Source organism: Neopelma chrysocephalum, unplaced genomic scaffold, assembly GCF_003984885.1.
Source record: "Neopelma chrysocephalum unplaced genomic scaffold, ASM398488v2 Primary Assembly neopelma1_43, whole genome shotgun sequence".
Taxonomy (NCBI): Eukaryota; Metazoa; Chordata; class Aves; order Passeriformes; family Pipridae; genus Neopelma; species Neopelma chrysocephalum.
The window spans coordinates 18,595,497-18,617,080 of NW_020897702.1; the positions used below are offsets into that span (position 1 = coordinate 18,595,497).

Sequence of the window (21,584 nt, forward strand, 5' to 3'; positions counted from 1 at the left end):
AATTTTTAGAAAAAGTGTAAATGCTGTTATACTAGCATGTGTAAATTTTAAGCCCAGCCCTGCAAGTACTCCCAAACACATACGTGTCTGTGACTCCTCCCAGAGAAACAGGGTATTCTACTCATTCTCTATTTTTACAAATAAAAGTTACCAGCAACACAAATACACACCATATACAGCAACATTTTCCAGAATGCTTCTTGTATAAAAGATTCCATATTTCCTTCATACTATATGGCAGTTCTACATCACACAAATGACTTTTTCATTTCCATTTTATTTTTAAAGAAAAGAAAAAAAATGGAGAGAAGAGATTAATCAAGGGATGCTTTATTTCATGCAAATAAAGTCTTATGGCTGTACATATGTAGACTTTATCTTGACATGGAGACTTTATCTTAATATGATACTTCAGAAATCAGTAGGCATTTTTTCATCTTTGCCCAGTGCTAATGTCCAAATTGAATCTCCAACTTGATCATGATCTTGAAATAACATCTCAACTTTCCAAAACGTTAATCTGAAGCTTAACATTTTTGAAAGAAAAAGCTAAAGCAAAGTATTAGTCCTACCCTGTATGGCCCTTCATCTCTTAACTTTTTTAACAGTGTGAAGTCAGAAAACAACCTTTTAAAAATACAGCTGTGAGAAAAAGATATATTGTCTTGAGTTTGTGTATTCTTGAAGCATTTTTAACAATCAGAAAATAAAGTCAGAGTTCCTTTTCTTTTGGATCATGGCTGTTGATTTGCCTTGTAGCAACTCCTTTAACACCTTCTTAAATATGTGCAGAGTAGACATAATGTAATCCAGATCTAGGAAGTCTAAACAGGTTTTTAATTAGAAGTGTGGCCTGGGGGTTGGAGCAGAACTGGGACAGTAAGCTGAAGGCATGATTTCTCTTCCCTGCTTAGCCCATGTGCTGCTGAGTGATCTTGGCAAGTCATTTGTTCTTCCAGCTTCAATTTCCTCATGTCCAAAATGATACGGTAACACTTGTCATCTTTGTGTCCTACACATCAGAAATACTTTGCAAGAGCTGAGCTACTGCCATTTATTATTTACCTGAATATGGAGGAAAAAGAGGCAGCAAAGTCAAACCAATCTATTTGCATGCTCTGCTGGTGAGAAATCAGAAGAGATCTTGTTCCAAATGAAACTGAGTATTTTCACATATGACAGGCAGCCTGGATCAAATAGTTGAAAGCCAGCGCTATGGGCAAAACTAGGTCAATACAACTGGGTATCTACCGAATAGTAAGCTGTGCAGCTCAACAAAATGTTGGCCCAATTATTAATCCTTGTCTCTGATCAAGTCAGCAGATTTATGCCTAAAATGCTGCCAGTGCTGCTTTATAATTTTGGCCTTTTGACAGCAAAATTCACATTCTGCTCTTGGATGATTATGTTCAGAGGAAGTTCAGACAATAACAGGGAAATGTCAGAAGCTGTGATTAGAACGCAATGAGTTTCAGCTCCTGCTCTTTTACCTAATCAGGTCATTTTGGCCATGACTCAAATTTGGCTGTATAGAGGCTGACCATCCATAACATTTCTTTATATTTCTTTCATATCTGAGTATCCTACAGGATCTGAAAGGTGAACTCAAGAACACACAAGTGTTGTTTTCATCATTACAAGAATAACCTTTAGCCATGACTACTTCCTACAAAAACTATAGGAAGTACAAGGTATATGACAATTAATCTTAATATAATATATGTTTTTTAAAATATGTAATTTTTCCCACTTGCATAGTGTACTTAGCATGAAAATAAAAAAAATACTTATGATGATAAAAAAAGTACACAAATTGATATAAAACTTATGAAGTTAAATTAGGAAAAACATTTCTTAAGCAAACAAACTACCATGCCAGCCACTGTCCAGGAGGTGGTTTGAGTAATGCAGAAATTAGTTATCTGCCAATGCTTTAGCAACACTCACTGTAAAGGCTAGCTTTGGTAAAGCTGAAGATAAGATGTTACAAATTTTATTGCCCAGTATAAAAGTTTACAGTCAACTCTAAATATGATGTTTAAGGATATTTAAGAACAGGTGCTCCAATTTTTCTTGAATATGTGGGAAGCAACATCAAGAAAATCTCCTCTGCCTTTATTAAAAATCTTTATTAATGTAGTTTTAACACACATGAGACAAAATGCAGATAAATGCTGTAAAGAGGGTAAGGAATCAAACACTTAAAGATGACATCGGGATGGGAGAGTAAGAAGTGCAGAAAAGTAACAAATTTGAATGAAGTTTTCTTGCAGTAAATGCACTCAGTAAGAATGTATAGTTATCTGCAGAAAACAGCAGCTAAGGCCAAGGTAATTTCAGGGCAACTTATTTTAAAATGAGGGTGGTTGAGCACTGGAACAGGCTCTCCAGGGAAGTGCTCACAGCACCAGGTCTGCCAAAGTTCAAGAAGTGTTTGGACAACACTTTCAGGCACATGGTTTGATCCGCAGGGTTGTCCTGTGCAGGGCCAGGAGTTATACTTCAATGATCCTTCTTGGTCCCTTGCAACTCAGGATATTCTGTGATTCCATGAAAATGTTTTATTTGGAGACAATAGATGGCACTCTGTAGCTACCATGGAAAAAGGAAGAGTTGGACATCCAGCATTTCTGAATTGCATGTTTCTGCCTCCAGCTTTAACTACTTATCCCATTTTCAATTTCTTCTGAGATAAATAGGGCTGAAGGTAAGCTTCTAGGTGCTAACAAAGTGTACTAGCACTTTAATTCCATGTGTGCATGTTTTATACCCTCCTGCAGCTTTTTACCAAATACAAACAGAGAAGAGTGGCAGGGGAAATCAAGTAGAAATTTGAAAGGAGTATGAGATGAAAACATTCCTGGACTGACAGAAGGCAGCAGAAGGGAAGGGAAAAAAAAAAGCAAAAAAAGAAAGAAAAGAGCAAAGAAAAGAGAGAGCAGGATAAAGGGAGACAGTGCATCTGTAAAAGAGAAGAGGGAAGGAATTAAAAAGGTAGGGAAAGAAGAAAGGAAGATTCACATTAATAGAGCTACGAGCAAAAGAGGAAATAAAGTGCAGCAATCTACACAAATTTACAGGCTGAGAAATCAATGGTAGAATCAATTTGGATGGACTTGGTTATTTGCTTCAGGGAATGCAACAGATCAGATTCTGTAAAGCACATTATGAACTGCAGGCCTGATGTAAGAGCAAAGGATTACTAAATTATTATTTGAAATTGATAAGTAGTAACAAACCAGAGTAGGTAAAATGTCGACACTTAAGAAAATTTCTTTTGTCATAAAAATGCAATTACCGAAAATAAATTGAAGTGCAGTATTTTCCTTCTTAAAAGGTTTTTTTTTTGTTCATGTTTGTTTAATTTGTTCATTATCTTGAAAACAGCAAGTACTTTTTATTTACTACATTTGTACTGAATATTTGGTTTGATCAGTGTACTTTTAACAAACAGAAAATGACAAGACAAAAAATGTGAGTTTCCCTATCATTCTTCTATAGATGTGAATGCATAGTAATTATAGATTTAATTTAAGAGATTAAAACTGGACTGATAAATGAAGAGCTTTCTAAAAACAAGTAATTCTTATAATAATTAAATGAAAGAAAACCCATGTTTAATTTGCTTATTTTGTGCTGCTTTCTACGTTAAAGAAAAGAGTCAGTTTTAGTATTCATCTCACACTGGCACCGCTCTGTCTTTGTGTTTCTTTTGCACCATTTACAAAATTGGAGTGCTGACACGATTTTGTGCTTTTTGAAACATCTACAGGAATATGAAGCACACTGGGTGTTTTCAAATATCAGATCCTAGAGACTTCAGTTATATGCAATCAATGAGGTATCCCAAATCTGCAGAGACTTAAAAATATGGCTTTGATCTAGCTTTGTCTGCAGATTTTTGTTGTTTTGGTTGGGTTTTATTTGTTTGGGGTTTTTTGTTTGCTTGGGGGGTTGGTGGTTTGGGTTTTTTGTTTGTTTGTTTGGATTTTTTAAAAAATGCTGTTTTCTTCACAAAGGATGTGACAGATGTCCCTGCCCATGGCAGGAGGGCTGGAACTAGACAATTTTTAAGGTTCCTTCCAGCCCAAACCATTCTGTGATTCTATGAAAAAAACCATCCCAAATCTAAGGGATCAAAGCCCTTTCTCTTGAGCAGTATGAATATGGAGTTTGGCTTCTGACAATTCACTGTGTGAGCACTGAACTACCTTTGAGTCATTTGGCTAATCAAGTCATTTCTCTTTCAGAACAATACTTCTCATTTTCCTCTCATGATTCAAAAAATATCGATAAATAACTGCATATTTATTTCTGGCAACCAAAGGACATTTGTAGTAGAAGGACCTAAAAAAGGTAGTTCAAACAGAGATCATTCTTCACAGAATTTAACACAGGAAGCTTGTATGGAGAGAGTATGTTCAAGTATGTGTGATGTTTTAAAATCTGATTAATTACAGAAAAGAGAATATGAAATCTTAAGTGGTTGAAGGCCTGGAATACACATACACACTTTTTAAAAATACATTGAGTTCTGGTGAAACCAAGCTTTCCTTATATAGATTTTCTTTCATACCTTCTATAACTCTGCTTCATGCAATTAGAGAAAAATCTGTCTGTATTGCTCTCATCTGCTGCCTTATTGCAATATCACTTCTATTACATCTTGGCTTTTACTCTTCTCCTTGTTATTCCCCTCTTAGGCTTGGGAAAATCTTTCCACTGTGATGTGAAACAGCTCTACCCCTAGCCTTCCTCTCCCCTCCCTCCCTCTGCCTTTGTTGCATGGTTTCCAAAACACCAGGACCAGGCAGTGGTAGGGAGCTGACAGACCTTCCTTTCTCCAATTCCCAGTCCTATACCACCTAAGAGCCTGGAAGAGCTGCACACATCAGTGATACACATCAGTGTTGCACCTGATCCTGATTGTGAGGTCTGATCCCTGATTGTGATGTTAATTTGTATTATCCTGTATTAATTTTTTAATAACAAAAATAAGGAAACCTTCTTTTTATCTACTGCTGTCACACTGACCATCACAGTCAAGGGTGGCAACATCACATTCATAAACCGAGACAATGCTTTGGCCTTGTGCAGTTTTAATTCTCACTACCCATAATTGATTAGTGACTTATTTCATTTTACTAAATGTTGGCATACTAACAACTGAGCATTCTGCCTTTAATGAGATGTTAATTTATCATATCACACAATAAAATATCATTTTTCCTTACCACAGTTACCCATTCTGCTTGAAAAAGGTATTTTGTCCATTTATTTGACTATGGATTCCTTGGCATTTCTTGTTGATTGAATGTTGGCATTAACTGTAGAAGCAATGCTTTATTCTAATTTTAATACTGACTAAATTTTTAATGCATTTATTCTGCAAACATCATGTCTAACTTGTCATAAACTTTGAAGTATATTTAACACAAGGGAACCTACTGGGAGTCAGGCTTCAACCTGACTGATGTATGCGTGAGTGCACTGGTTTATACATCTGCAACTGTATTTGTTTTGTAGGAAGACCTCTGGACTTTAACAGTCTTTTATTTTGTCTTCTGTAGAGGAATTGAAGCCTGCACACCACGCAATGTTTTCTGCCTGCAGATAGCAAGCTGGAATTGGCATACAGGAATAATCTCTTATTTGAAAAACTAGTCTGTATTCTTACCATGACACCTGACATTTACTTTAAATACACAGGAGTATGTCTTCTGTGTTTGAGAAATCTCATTGATTTCCAGAGCAATAATGTAGGACAGCTAATATGATATTTAGTTCTATAAGGGATATGATTATTCCTGTCTGCTTGCTCATTTATACTTTGTCTCACATAATCACTTGTCTCTCTTCCCTGTTCCAGGAGGTGCATGATTTACATGCCAATAATCAAAATAAATCCTGAAAACTGCATCTCTGTTCCACTTACTATACCCAACACAGGCAACTCTACACTAAAAAGGTTTGCTTTGCATTCTGCTTTTAAAGATTATTGGTTCCACTTTTCTATAAACTATTACTTACAGCATTCGATGGCTCTATTTACCATGAATGCTCCAGCTTTACAGTTTGTAAACAATTGAACTATCAGGAGAGAGGAAGTATTCAAAGGCTCAGACAGTATCTAAAAATAGCAGTGCCCCTAAGCCATGTTTCGAAATATCAATACACAGACAGCTAGCAGCAAGCATCCAAAATTACTTTATAGAAGACACTTTTGAAACATGAAGTGGTCTATAATATCTGTCCTATTCAGAATAAAAATTCTTACCTTTAGTCATGGTTCAAATGCTGTTTATTTACATATAAATATTTTTATATATTTCAGATACTCGGTCACATTGAAAAATAGGTGTAATATTTCTGTCAAAACACTCTTATCAAATAAGCTGAAATCCCAGTTTCTAAGAGATGGCTGATAGCATACAAAATACAATTTAATCTGGATATCAACTGCAGAGAGAATAGCTATCAGATATCACTAACATTACAGTTCTGTGGAACAGTACAGCAGGATTTCAAAAAAACTCAGGGCTTTGTTTTTAACCAATATTTTTCCTATTTTGAATACTTATAGCTAAGGTTGTTCATTAAAACCAAAAACTCAAAACCTCAATATTTTTGAATTCAAACATTAGAGTTTTCTTGGTTTTTAAACCATGCAAATAAACCATTAGGGAAGTTACTAATGAGATCACACTAATGATGACCCCAAACACCCCTGAAGTTCATGCCTTTGTACACATAATAAATCTGTAAACCTCATGTAAAGTTATTACACTCTAAAGAATATATAGCTTGAACATAAAGAAAAAATAATCTTTAAAGACATCTTTATTTTTCCACCTTGCTATTAATTTTGTTGCTGTACATGAAGGCTACAAAAGCCCTCCCTAAAAAAAAAAAAAAAATATTGTTTTATGTATGAATCCATTATCTAATTGAAAAAACTATTCAAGTTTTTCAAAAAATCTGTTCTGACCAGCTCAATTACCACATATTCAACAGTGTGGAAAAGACTAAATGCCAGTGAATGCAATTCCCCCTGTATTTCTTTAACCCTCCCAAATTTAATTTCTCATTCATAGGACCCAATAATTATATCACTTCAGTGACTCCACAGTCAGTCAGACAGAGCCAGCATGCAGGGTACAAATGTCTGCATGTGCCAGGGATGCCTTGCAGGTAAAGCAGCTGTTTACAAAGTGCATCTCAAAAGCAATATAATGGGTCTCCTAAATACAGGACTCTATTGATGGAAACACGGTTCCTAAAAAAGAAAAAGAACTTTATTTTGACCTCAAAATTGTGTCAGCTATAAACATACTTGGCAGCATGAGCTCTACAAAAACATTAGAATAAATCAAGTTTTAACATAAATATTTAGGGTTGAGCTGATTACTCATTTCTGCTCAGCAGTGGAATAGGTTCACAGTCCCACTTTCCTATGTGAAATGAAATGCGATTCTGTGCAAGTTGATTAGTAATAATTACAAGCCGATATTCTTCTACCTCCTGAACAGCAGGAGACCTGTGGTGTCAACTGCAGATTTTCTGCGCTCTAATGATTCACACACAGTATATGCAAGTTGTCTGTGTGTCCAGCACAGATTCTGCGATTTATCTAAAAATTCATGTACTCAGACTGATTTCAAAATTTCCGTAGGAGTTAAAAGCTACAGGATGCCTCCTGAATTATGGAGTCCAGTAGACCAAGTCAGAGACATTACAATAGAATTTCTTTCCTCAAATCTCAATTGAGTAAATTATTTTTTTCTTTCCTCTCTTTATTTTTTCAATAATGATTAACAAATCACTGTTTTCACCACCAAACTTGTTCTTGCAGTTCAGTTTTATTTCAAACATCAATTTATTCATGAGTTGATTTGAAGAAAAGACAGGGGAATTTATTACGACTCTCTCTGTTGATTAGAGAGAAAAGGAAAAGAAATCCAAAAGGAGGGTGTTTAAGCACTGAGACTGGTTGTCTGGAATTTGTGACATCTCCACATCTGGTGATAGTCACAGCCTCACTGGGCAAGACCCTCAGCAATCTGATCTACCTTGAAATTGGCCCTGTTTTGACGAAGATGGCTGGATGATGAGGACTTAATTTATAAAATTATCTTCCAGATGACAGCCCTTAAGCCATATGCCCCTTTACTGTAGGAATTTCATTATTCGGTCTAATTTTCAATGAATAATTACCATAGCTGTCTCACACATTTTAAATAAAGACTAAAAATCTTAGATCTAGATAAGAAAGAAAAAAATGAGACTTCTGAGACAACCATTTCAGGCTTCACTGGATTATTTTACACATCTACTACTTTATTTTCTCACTGCACCACAGTACAGCTGTAACAGAAACCAAAATACAACAAGATGACATCTTTCCTCTGTGGAAACTTTGTTTTCTCACTTTTATCACAAGAAAGAAATGCTTTGAAATATGACCTGAGAGCAGCCAATGACAAGTTATTACCCTTGCCTACTAAAGATTTTGAACAGTTCCACATTTCTATGTGGGAGGGGAGAAACAAATCTGACATTTTATGTAAACTATGCCAGTCAATGCAAACAAAATCTGTGTTTCTGTGTTAAATATCAGCCTTTCTAATATTGTAAAGATGTAGGAATATTAACTGTGGTTGTGAATTATTCACATTTTACCCAATTATTTTAGTTAAAATTGAGTCAGCCATGTACCCAGAGCTATGCTTCTACATTCATATACACAGATATACATCAGGACAGGATTAATATTCTCTATCAGTACTTCTTCATCCTTGGTTTTGGACACTGTTTTGTCAAAACAAACTCATGCATACATTAAGAAAACAGAGTAAGACTTCACTGGGTATTTCCATGATTAGTGGGAACCATTTTACAGCTAACACCACTAAATATTAACACTAGTCAAATGAGATGAATTGAAGAACTTGTATACAACATATCACCATGACAGATATGCTCATTTCCATGAAAACCAAACCTTTCAGTGTAAGTATCAAGAGAGGATCAGCACTAATTTGAAACTATTTATTGCTTCATCTCACAGACTTAAACACTGCGGTATGCAAAACCACATCTAGTGAAGAGCTATGTGTATGTGGGTAGGTCAGTGGTATCTGAGAGCTCTACAGGCAGCTTCAACAGAGAATCATCTTACCCTTCCACAGAAATGGTCCGCTGCAAGCTCACTGTGGGTGGACGCGTTGCAGTGCTGTGCTGGGAATGACTGTATGACCAAGGGAGAATAAAGAAAAGCATTTGTTAAAGAAATAGAAGTTTCCTATGTTCTTATTGTCTCTAGCAGTTTAGCTAATGGCAAAACAGATACAACAATCAGATTGTTTTACATGTGCCATGAATTTTGACTTTGGTGATGCTCATTTATTCAAAAAAGGGCTCAATCATACAATCTCTCTTCTTCAAAATCAGCTTTTATTTCTCATTAAGAGCAGACAATTAAGAGAACAATTCCCCCTTATATTTTTTATTCTTTTTTTTAGTGTATATATATATATATACAGAGAGTTTAGTAACTTAAAATAACTTAAATGCTAATTGTTCTGTTAAATATACTAAACATATTTAATTTCTGAGCAGAAGGTAAAACAGCAAATGATAATATTATCAATCTAATTCTCAGTGTTTCTCAGGCAGAATTCTCAGTTGAAGAGGATATTCACTGCTTAGAATTGCACCAGGATACAACTTCAACACTAGCTCTGTCAGGTTTTAAGTAGCTTGAGTCTTTCCACATGGAATTTTATCAGTGTAAGACACAACATTTAGAAAGAAACATATTCTCTAAGCAAAACACAGATTCTGTGAAAGAAAAGTCTTTTTGATTGAAAACCCTGAGGTCTAATGTCTTCTCACATGTTATACTGACATGACGAAGAAACATAAAAAGATAATTACTATGTTAAAACTACTCAATATGCGTTAGCTAATGTCTTGTACTATTGTATAATAGTATTGTAAATATTGGTGGATAAACAACACAGCATTAGTCAAAGGCAGTTTTGTGATAATAAATTGTATTCCTTATCCAAGACAATCTGTTTAAATAAAATATTAAAAAGCAGAAGCATCTGGGTGTATCTTCTGATTAATTTAAATAGTTACAGCATGTAGTGAGGCCCCAGTATTAATAATGCAAAGTACACATTAAAAATAAATCTTCAGGTCAGTTTTATATCACTGATTCTACTAACTACAGACTTTGTCTTGCTTTCAAGCTTTGTATACGTCTCAAGCTGTTTGTTCACAAGATTCACATCTTATTTTCAATAAAAGCTACTTCATCTGACATTAGTGAGCAACATATCTATTTTACATGCATTTCATCCTGTAGCATAGCCAATACTATCTGACAGAAAAGATGTAATTTTTTTATGTGTAGCACACAAAAGAGTTGCTATCATGCCACAGGACAAACAAAAGATCTGCTGCTTCCTGCTATTTCCTGTTGTGCTCGTGTTTTGTAAACTTCTGTACTCATCCTTACTCCGAGAAGGTTTTAGAAAGTTTTTGAAAAAGTATATTGCCCTACCAAGAAGAGCTACAGAGCTTTTTATCTGTTTTATAACAAAATATATTCAGGAATACCATGAGTTTCTGGCATCACGGTGTGAACAGAACAGTTCAGTTGGACAAACATTGCAGAATATTTTAAGAATATTGGTTAAAATTTCACATTAAGTTTACATTTTTAAAATTATTTAGGATGTGTATTTTAAACCACCTTTTTAAATACTGTTTATGCATTTTTAAAAATCTAAAGTTTGGATTGCAGTTTCTCTTCTGTCGCTCTCCTCTCCAAACTGGGAAGGGAACATATGTCCTCATGTTCCTGTACTGGTGACCCCTGCAAAATTAATAAGGAAGGGAGCAGCCTCCTCTCCTAATTCTTCCCCTGTACACATGAGTCAGAAGTGGCACAGCAGAGCTATAACTCCTCCACCTTTTCCCTGTGCAGCTTGACTCTTGGAAATTTTATTCCCTGAAGCTGAAGAGATGCAAGAATATGGCTGGTATAAGAAACAAAAACCCAGCAGAGAGGAGGGACAACGAGGTATGTCACAAGCCTCTAGTCACATTGTACGTCAAGGTCTGTTCCAAAGAGGAGAATGGAAAAGCTGTGCCTGAGCTGTGCTGCTGATGCCAAACCCACAGTAAGACTTTAAACAAACAGTTCATATCCTTGCAACAGATGCTACATATTTTGTGGGGAAACAAAATCTATTAACAAAGCATGGCAAGGTAGCAATTGAAAGTTTGATGGAGGAATTTGGTTTATTTCACAAATGTGTAGTGCTACATTTTTAAAAGGAATGTTGTCTTAGGAAATGGAAGCAGAGGAATGACAGCTGATATGGCACTTTGCCTTAAAACTTTTAAGCCATCTCTCCCTGTTTCAAGATTTCCTCCTTACTACCGCTACAGCGTAACTTTTACAACCAGAACTAAAATATCCATCCAAGCACAACTGCCTAAACTGTCTTGAATTCTGAAAGCTTTTTTCCTTTTCACAAAAAAAAATTTCAGTATTGCCCTGTATTTTTATTACAGCAAATTTATTTGTGTAACTCTGACCAGCTTCAAATAAGCAAAATTAAAAGAGCAATAAAGGTAGAACTTTCAGCTGCTACATACTAAAGTCAAATAATTTCCCATTTATCTACAGAATTAGTAACTGAAGATGATCACCAAGCCATATTGAGTAGTAAGCACTTGGGATGTGACTGTTCAGATGTTGCAAGTTAAAGAAAAAAAAGGGACTACATTCAACAAAGCTATTTAAAGAGCAGTGAATTATTGCTCCTGCACAAAGATTCAAAATGAGGAAAGGAACTGGTCTGATCACTGTTATAGACTCCCAGGTCCTACAGTGATGCTGCATTTTACTGATGAATTCAACTGCCTTGGAGGATTGATATTTATCAGAGGCCATTGTGCAAAACCTGAAGGTTATAACCTCTCTGTTTCTAAAAATTTTGCATAATGGATGAATAAAACTAAAAATTTTGCCACCTTCTACTCACAATAGTCTTTACAGAATTAGTAAAACGATTAGATTTTTATAAAAGATCTCTGTTTGACATCACACACTTTTCTTTAACATGGAACAAATTACCTTTCTCAAAATAGACCTGTTGAGACCTAGAGCTGGTATTGACTGGACTCTCATAAATTTATTACTGGATTTCACTATTTGCATATGTTTAAAAAAATGGACAACCTTTTATAAATGCAAATTATTATTGTTGAAAACATTTTATCTCTATTTAGATTGGTTGATGGAAATGTTATTTATTCTCTCTCTAAGGAAATTTATTGTTGAAACATAGAACTGAAATGAGAGCAAACAGCATTTCTGGAAGTGATTAGGAGCATCAAATTACTTGATTTTGGGAGTCCAGTCTAAAGCACTTCAAAATCCTGATTTTCCAAAAGAGGACAAGGCGTGCAACATCTCAGCAGAAGAGTAAGGTACCCAAAATTCACTGACCACTCTCCTCTGCCACTTAGGAAATCATGCTGAGCCACCACATCTGCTTGGTAGCTATAAAATCATAGAAATAATAGAAAGGCTTGAGTAGGAAAGGGCCCTAAAGATCATCTAGTTCCCCTCACATGGTACTGTTATGACTGGGGTAAGAAGAAGCAGCAAATTAACAAAAGGATTATCCAGACAGGTTGTCAAAAGAACATTCAAAGGGAAAAGCAGTTCTGGGGAAAACAAAACACATTTCAATGCTGGAGTGAAAAAAAAGACTAGGATAGCAATATTTTCCATTCATCAGATGCTCTACTGAGTAATGTAATCCCATGAAAAGTATGAATTATATCAATTATTTCAATTCAGTATTCTCCTGAAATTACCAAATCTCTTAAGCACTAGGTGCCATCAGCATCCCTCACTGGAATGACTACATCACCATGCAAAGCTGTGCAAGGAACCTTACAAACCACACCTTCCAAGCGAGGGCTCAGCTATCTGCAATATTCCACCCATTCAAAAACTTTTTCCAATCCTAGGGATTTGTGACACAGTGTTCAAATAGAGGTTCACCTTCTTTCATGAAAATAATTCAGAACTGTTGAGATGAAAACTCATTTTTTGTACATAACTATAAAAATCAATTTTGATGCTTGATACAAGCCTATGCCTTCTCAGGTATCATCATGAATATAATGACACCTAAAATTCTAAAACACAGTTTAATAATTGCTTGACACAAGTGGCTATCCAATTGGAGATTTTCCCTGAAGAAAAGAATCTCACATTCTGTAAAATACCAATTTTAACTTAATTCCATTTTATTTCAGTTTATTGAGACAAGGGGAATATACTATTCTTGTAAGACAAATCATAACAGTGAAGGAACAAAGAATGAGACTATAAATTAATAATAAGGGACAAAACTGGAAGCAAAGAATTCAACCTTTCTTCTGTAATGGGTTTAAGTTGCTTTTTGTTTTAAACTTATTTCTCAGGCAAGACATGACATTTTATGACTTCATTAAATACTTAGAGCAGCCTGGTGTCCACATATTTTTAAAAAATATTTATTATGAAAATAATAATATAAATAAGTAAGTATTACAGTAACCAAAAAATGAGTTTCCTTAATTTTAACTCTGTTCTAGTCCAAGGATGCTCTAAAGGCACTTCTGTTGTGTGGGTGATGCTGAAACCGGAGGTCCCCTGTAGGGACCACATGAACTACCACCTTGCTTTACCAAATGATACTTTCACCAATACACAGTATGCCAGTGAAACTTCTATCTGGGATGAAACAGTCATGTTAGGGAAATATTTAATGTGTTTTAAACTTCTATAATGCAAAAATATTGACAAACCACGAATAAGACTGATCAGGCCGAATGACACTCAAATCACTTCATCCCGAAGTCTGCCTGTTGCATTGACATAGAACAAAGATGGTTTTTACAATCTAAATTTTTTCCTGTTTTCTTTTATTTGGGAAAACCAAGACACATTGTCTTTAAAAACAGAGTACTAGAAAAGTCTTTAGCTTTCCTGTCCCAACCCAGCTGCTATCAACAAAGAACAGTTGTCCTCCATTTGCTATAGCCCTGATTTAGGAAACCTTTCCTTTTCATATATCTTTATTTTGACTAGTCAAAACTGACAGCTTAAAAATTATTTGCTTCCTAAATCAATTGACCTGCAACTTCTCAAAAAGAAGCAGGAAGCAGCCAGTGGCAGAGGCTGGGTAGAGACCTCTCTGAACACTGGCTTCAGAGCAGCATTCTTCAGGTCCCAATTCTGAAACTGCCACACAGAAGAAAAGTATACAAACTCCATTTGTCTATCAATATGTTCTCTGCAGGAAAAAAACCCAAACCAAACAACAAAAACACCCCATAAAACTAGAGGTCTGAGTTATTCTTTGTTATTCACAATACTAAAAGAAAATGGAGTGATAATATAATATTGGAAAAATTCCACTGGAGACCAGTAAAGGTAACACTAATACTGTTTGATTTTATGATGTATTCTCAGCATGTTGTTTCTTTATGTCAAGGACTGAAGGTAGCACTGCAGTTGTTTATAAAGCTTCTAAGCCTTTGCTTTGATGGATAAGAGTTTAAGAAGGCAACATGCTTTAATACCATTAATGTGGAGTTTTAATTCAGCTCAGTGAAGTGAAACCAGCTTTTCCTGATGCTGCCAACAGCTAAACTTCTAATTTAAATGAGCTTTTGCTCTCCTATGGGATTAATTAGAGGACCAAAGATTGGTTTTTTTGGTATTAATTTTATCTCAGCTACAAACAGTTTGATAATATCCAGTACTGACAATTAGTGACCCATATTAGAAGTGTCAAACTAACCAGACAGTCTTCCATCAGATGCAAATAGAAAACTTCAGAGAATAAGATTTTCAACCCTGCTACGTTCAGATCACTCTCAGGTAACAAAGCCAAACATGAAATGTAATGTGGTTTTCATGCACAGGCACATGCAGGGAGGATTTTAGCAACATAACTCAATTTTTAAAATGGCATCTGTATGTCTATTCTATAAACAGCATTGATACGCTAAAACAGAACAGAAATAAAATTAAAGATTAGGCTGTCACTCCTTTTCCTCCTTCCCTGCCTCCCTTGCTTCCTCAAACAGTATTCACACAGAAGTGGCTAGCTACACTCCGTGACTTGAAATATTTGAGTTGTTGTAGCATTAAACTAGCATCATACAACAATAAGCAAGAATGCAAGGTGAAACTGTGACTCATAGGTATGCTTCAGCTCCTGGAATAAAGCTAATTATCCACCTTTGTTAGTGGTGTGCTTAAATCAGTAACTATCTTCAAAGTGGTGAAACATCCACTGACTTCAAAACTACTTCCTTATGGCTGAGGTAACTGCAGGAGATAATGATAACCTTTCAAATATACAAGTATGTTTATTTGAGAGGAACTTTTATTTCAGCTGAAGACTATAGAACTTAATACAGCTGAAGACATTCCCCTCATGAAGTGAGGGGAAATGAAAGTAATTAGAAATGCTGTTTAAAGGAGTAGAGTGGACAGGATATACTTTTGATGCAGTTCCACATATAGGGTTAATACAAACTTATTTGTATTAACAAATAACAAATAACAGTTATACAAACTTAAAGTTCCCATGTAGGGTTAATACAAACTTACAAAGTACTGTGAAGAACACAGCATTGAGTAAACTAGGCATATTAAGTGCAAACCATTAGAAAAAATACTGTGACAAATTGATACAAACTGAAGAGGAAGAAATTTTAGGAATCATTAAGACCTGTTTTAATCAATCAGACGTGGTACCTTGCTTCTTTGGGAGGTTCTTCTGTTTGAGATGTCACTGTTATATACTGATTTATCTTATAACCTACTTTTAAAAATTTTATTTAAACTCCTACCATTTATGCCATCCTCAGCTTACTATGTTCCTTGTTCATATCTTCATCTCCTACTTTGGACAGACTTGGGTTTTTAGAAGTGGGGTGCCTAATTCTGCACATCATTCCAAGACATTCTATTACAGTTATAAAAAAGTAACCTCAAGTCTTCCTACCAGCCTCTCAGGTATAATATTACTATTGTTGTTATTATTGTTATCATTATTATTTCTGATACTGTAATGAATATGAAGAACTATAAAGCTCCTTCTGGGAGATGAAATACTCCCTTATGAAGTCAGTTTGAAAATTATACCAGCTGAGGACTGAGGTTTAAATGTCAAAGTATTTGCAAGAAGTGAAAAACACGCAGGTCTGCAGAAAAAAAAAGGATAATGGTAGAAGAAAGAAAATCCAACATTCTCAGTTGCTTAAGCAATACTAGATAGAAATAATCCATGAACATAACAACCTAGGTGGGCTTTTATTACAGTTGTGGAAGAGAACATAGCTCTACTTTCATGAATTCAAACAGAGAGCATTTATTCAGAAATTACAAAAAACTTCCTGATGCACTTTGCATGATCTCCCAATTGCCCACAGGTGGTAGTACCTGGTACCAGGTTTGATACAGTGCTGAGCTTTCAGCTCCCCATGGAGAAAGCAGCTGTCACCCTCCTTCCTACTCTTTGACGCAATGCTTGTGTAGTTCAACATCACTAAGGTTTTCTGCCATGTTGCTACACTTAAATGTTGTACCTCATTTACTGTTTGCTACCACTCCTAATTCTCTCTGGCATTAGTGCTTTCCAAGCATTACCACTCCAGTGAATTGCACAAGGTGTAAGACAACTGGAGATGGTTTGATTTCTGTGTGACAGAACAACAGCCACTCTTACTGGGTAGAAAGAAATCATCTTCCTCAAAGAAAAACACAAAGTACAGTACAGAAAAATGTCTTAATCAGTCAGGTCTTCAGTGATATAACAGAAAGAACGGTGTACTTTAGAAAAAACTTCTATTAAGGTTGTCTGAAGACAGTAAATAATCTGAACACGTTGAAACAGTTCAGAGGCAGACTGCCAAGGCAAAGCTTGTGGCATTGGAAAGAGTCATTGGCTTCTTCCAGTCATTCTACAAGGCTGGAAGGAATTATTCAGCTTTTCACTCATTTTATGTATATATATATATTGGGTTTGCATGACAAGGTTTTCATAGCAGGCTACAGGGGTATCTTCTGTGAGAAGCTTCTGGCAGCTTCCCCCTTGTCTGACAGAGCCAGTGCCAGCCAGCTAAGTCCATCAGCACCAGTGGTAGTGCCTCTGGGACAGCGTATTTAAGAAGGGGCAAAAAACTGCAGCCAAAGAGAGAAGTGACAATTTGTGAGAGAAACAGCCCTTTAGACACACAAGGTCAGTGCGGAAGGAGGGGGAGGAGGTGCTTCAGGCGCTGGAGCAGAGATTCTTCTACATCCCATGGTGCAGACCATGGTGAGGCAGCTGTGCCCCTGTCGCCCATGGAGAGCCATGGTGGAACAGAGGTCCACTTTCAGCTCATGGAGGACCCCATACTGGAGCAGGTAGATACCCAAAGTAGGTTGTGACCCCATAAAAAACTCACACTGGGGCAGGTCTGCTGGCAAGACTTGTGACTCTGCAGGGGACTGACGATGGGGCAACCTGTTCCTGAAGGACTGAACCCTGTGGAAGGGATTCATGGAAAGGACGTGTTTGGAGCAGTTTGTGAGGAACTGAAGCCTTTCGTAAGGACCTATAAGTTGGAAAAGTTCATGGAGGACTGTTTCCATTAGGAAGAACCTCATGTTGGAGCAAGGGAAGAGTGTGAGAAAGCAGCTGCAGGCATAGCATGTGAGGAGCTGACCACAAACCCCCATTCCCCATCTCCCTGTATGGCTCAGGGGAAGGAGGTAGAGAAATTGGGAGTGAAGTTGAGCCTGGGAAGAAGAGAGGAGTGGGGGGAAGGTGTTTTAAGGTTTGGTTTTATTTCTCATTACTCTACTCTGATTTAATTGGCAATAAATTAAATTAATTTCACCCAGTTGAGCCTGCTTTGCTTATGATGGTAACTGGTGAGTGATCTCTCCCTGTGTTTATCTTAACCCAGAGCCTTTTCATTATATTTTCTCTCCCCAGCCCAGCTGAGGAGGAGAGGGATAGAGTGGCTTATGTGGGCACCTGCTGTCCAGCTAACATAAAGCCAGCACAGTCAGGATTTTTCCTATTACAAATGAAAAGCAAGAATATATGCATACATATATTAGTCTTTTGCAGAGAGTACACAGCACAATTTCCATCAGTAACTGTTCTGTGGCAGCTGGAACACACAGCACTCACCACTGTCCCATAAACTCCACATCTGATGTATTTCTAGAGCTGTGCATTGCTTCCATAATGAAACATATTATTGCACAGAAAACCTACTGGGTTTCTGGGCAAGTAACAACACAAGTATCTGCACCAATATTGCTTTCCAGCTTAAACAAATGTCGAAAGACATTTGCAAGGACTTGAAAAAAAATCCATTTTTAAGGAACTTTGAATGGCAAAACTTTGATAGAAATCAAGGAATATCTCAGCAGTTTTAGGAAAATTCATATAGGCACAATAGGAAGAATCATATAGGACTTGCAGTCAAAAAATACCAAACTGCACATCAGACATGTATTTAACAGTTGCATTGGTAGGAAAAAAAAAGGAAAAAAAAGGATAAAAGAAATTATTGTTGAAGTTTTCCAGTAACGAAATTGCTCTTATTGTCTAAAGAAAAAGCTCATCTAATCTACAGTCTGTTGTGGGGTGAAGTTGTAGCCCCACAATTGAAGTTTGAGGTATTGCAAAAGTTAGGCCGTGTTCCATGGGAGCAGTGGAGCTGGTAAGATGGTTTCCATGGACACGGCCTTGGGTTGCTAACAGCCAGTAAGTCTTGAATCTCAGAAAATGTTAAGACCAGAATTTTTAGATGACCTGGTTTATGACTGTCAACAGAATTGGATGAAATGGATTACTTTTTTCAAAATTCAATTTTATGAGTGATATGTACTCCATAGGAGGATAAGAAAACAAATAGTTAAACAGACATCTGAAAAATCTAAAAGACCTCACATTTTCATGTACTTTTCCACCACAGTCCATAGAAGTTTATTTAAAGTTAGGAATTCCCTTCAGGAACCAGAGACACCTAATTCCAATTCAGGATACAAAAAAGAGAAAGTATAATGTGATTTTAACACAGATCTCTGTCATGAGTAATCTTGTCATTAGTAAAACGGACATAGATTATATCTTAATGGTTACATTGATCTTGCAATACTGCATTTGGTGCCTAGAAAAGCTTAGTTTTGCTTTCTCTTTTCAAGGGAGAGTTGACTTTCTTTGCACTGAAGATGACACTTGAATAATGATTTATAGGACTTTTGTACTGCATCTGCTTGTTTTTTAAAGAGTAGGGAAATCATAGATAAATAAGCCTAATGACAGACTTAAAATAACATCAACCCATTAAACTAATTTGCCAAGTTTCTATCCCTCTCCATCTGAAGAAAAACAAGTACATAAAATTCTTTTCATGCTAGAGTCATTGCAGTAAATTTTACTCATTGAAGATAAAGCATATGAAAAATAACAATTACTTTAAACAATTTAAAACAAACATTTCTATGTCATGAGATTCTGTATCATTATATTTGCATAATAAAAAAACCCTACAGAAATTTAAGTTTTAATATTGTTTCTGTATAAGAACAAGGTTATTTCCTCTGTGCTTACTAACTTTCATGTGTGCACTGCACTGAATTACAGTAACTGTCACAGTAAAGCAGGCAGAAAAGGAGTACATTCAGCTTCCACAGAAGTGGCTCATTAAAACAAAAAGAACTATCACAACAGAAAGAGCATTAATTTATGATTGTGATTTAAAATCCATCAGAACAGCACTCTCAATGTTGCAGTGACTCCTGGTACTGTGTTTACGGCACCTGTGTGATACCTTCTGATAATGTTATCCCTCCTATTTGGATATACATTATCTCTGTGCAAGCTAGGAATATGGGTTCAATATGTCTTTTTTAACACAGCAGATGTGAGAAAGTAATCTTACATAAGCTGCTATTTAGCCTCACTTTCTCTGTCATTCAAAGCAGTCTGGCATGCAAGTGTGCATTTGCAGCTATACCAAACACAAACCAAAAAATCCTAGAAAAATACAGAGAGAAAAAAAGCAAATGCAGAAATAACATAACGCACACAAACAACATTCCAACAGAATAAAGATAAACAGCAAGGAATGGTAATTTGAAGATGCAGAAGTATAAAGAATGTATTATCAAAAGGAAAGGTGAATAGTGAAGAAATTCAACAGTTTAAGCTCTTCTGTTTCTAATCTAATCTATATGAATCATGAATCTTTTTAATTTGATAGAAACTGGACTTAGCATTGCATGGGAAATGTTCAGTGTTTTACACCTTGAGGTCCAAGGATGAAGTATACACTAGAACTAGACATAAAAAAAAAATTTAAGATCTATTACTTTTTCTTATTCTGGGGTTACTCACAGTGGGAGTGTCAGGCATAAGCACCTCCCACAGAAGATCACCGTAATATTATCCAAGCACATTAGTAATTAATTTTGCCTGTCTTTGATTATAGGCCATAGATTGGATTAGATGAATGATGGGGTAGACAGATTATTTATATGTTCCATTATGTCAATCCTTATACTCCTAAACTCACATATAAACCACCATTTATTTAAAGGTGCTTGTTAAATTCCATCTGTAAAGCGATATTTAGCTAATTAGGAAAGAACTGTGAAAGGAATTTATGAAGAATTTTACTCTAAACCTGTGGTATTCATTAAGGTGAACCGTTTAGTTACAAACTTGATAGATAAATCATTTGATTGGAATCTGGTTTTAGTAGATTTGCAAAATTAGCAAGCACTTACACATGATTAAGCTGACAAACAGTTAATTTGTGAGCCTTCTGGGAACTGATTTAACATCACCATAATATACTTACTAGCATAAGTTCTGAACAACAGCCTGAGTTTCCTTCACTAAACTTTTCAAGTATTTGTTATAGGTTAGAGATAATGTCTTAAAATTACAACCTTCTCATCAGTCAGCCTGCAAACCCCAGGTTCTTGGGTTATTTCAAGGTTATTTTGGTGTGAAGATACTTCCATGTTTCTTCTACTTTCATGTTTTATTTACTAGATAAAGAGTTTTATCTAGAAGTCCCTTTGCTGCTACCAACTAATCATTTATCTATGCAAGTACCTTTGTACTTTGACTCCCAAATGTTTTGGCCAGAACCAATTGCACTGGGTATGCTCAGATTTAAAATACTGCTGCTTAAGAGAAAACATCTGAATAACAGACATACAGGGAAGCACAAGGAAACATGAATCAATCAATACAAATGGTCACAGCTGGATTTATACCAGCAACTCATCTAACTTTAACTAGCACAAAACCCAGAATTCCATTGTCATTTACCACTTCAAAAAGAAACAGCCACATGAGGAAGCTATTTTTGGACATGAGTATCTTGTGCCCATATTTATCCTGTGCACAGAAACTGAGCTAGCATTACAGCATTTTGTTTCAGTTCTTCATGTGTTATTTTTGAAGGACAAAGCAGTT

The 21,584-nt window shown here is 35.9% G+C and overlaps 1 protein-coding gene across 17 annotated transcripts in view; it reads right to left on the reverse strand.

Annotated features, from left to right (window-relative positions):
- The window catches only part of DLG2 (discs large MAGUK scaffold protein 2), a 1,039,246-nt gene that overhangs the window by 229,208 nt on the left and 788,454 nt on the right, over positions 1-21,584 (reverse strand). For 16 of the 17 annotated variants that reach the window (XM_027677513.1, XM_027677512.1, XM_027677530.1 and 13 more), the window contains one exon: positions 9,179-9,247. The exons of the other annotated variant lie outside the window; for it this stretch is intronic. In XM_027677513.1, coding sequence (XP_027533314.1) covers positions 9,179-9,247 — 69 coding nt within the window. The remainder of the gene's footprint in view (positions 1-9,178; positions 9,248-21,584) is intronic. 17 annotated transcript variants of the gene reach the window in all.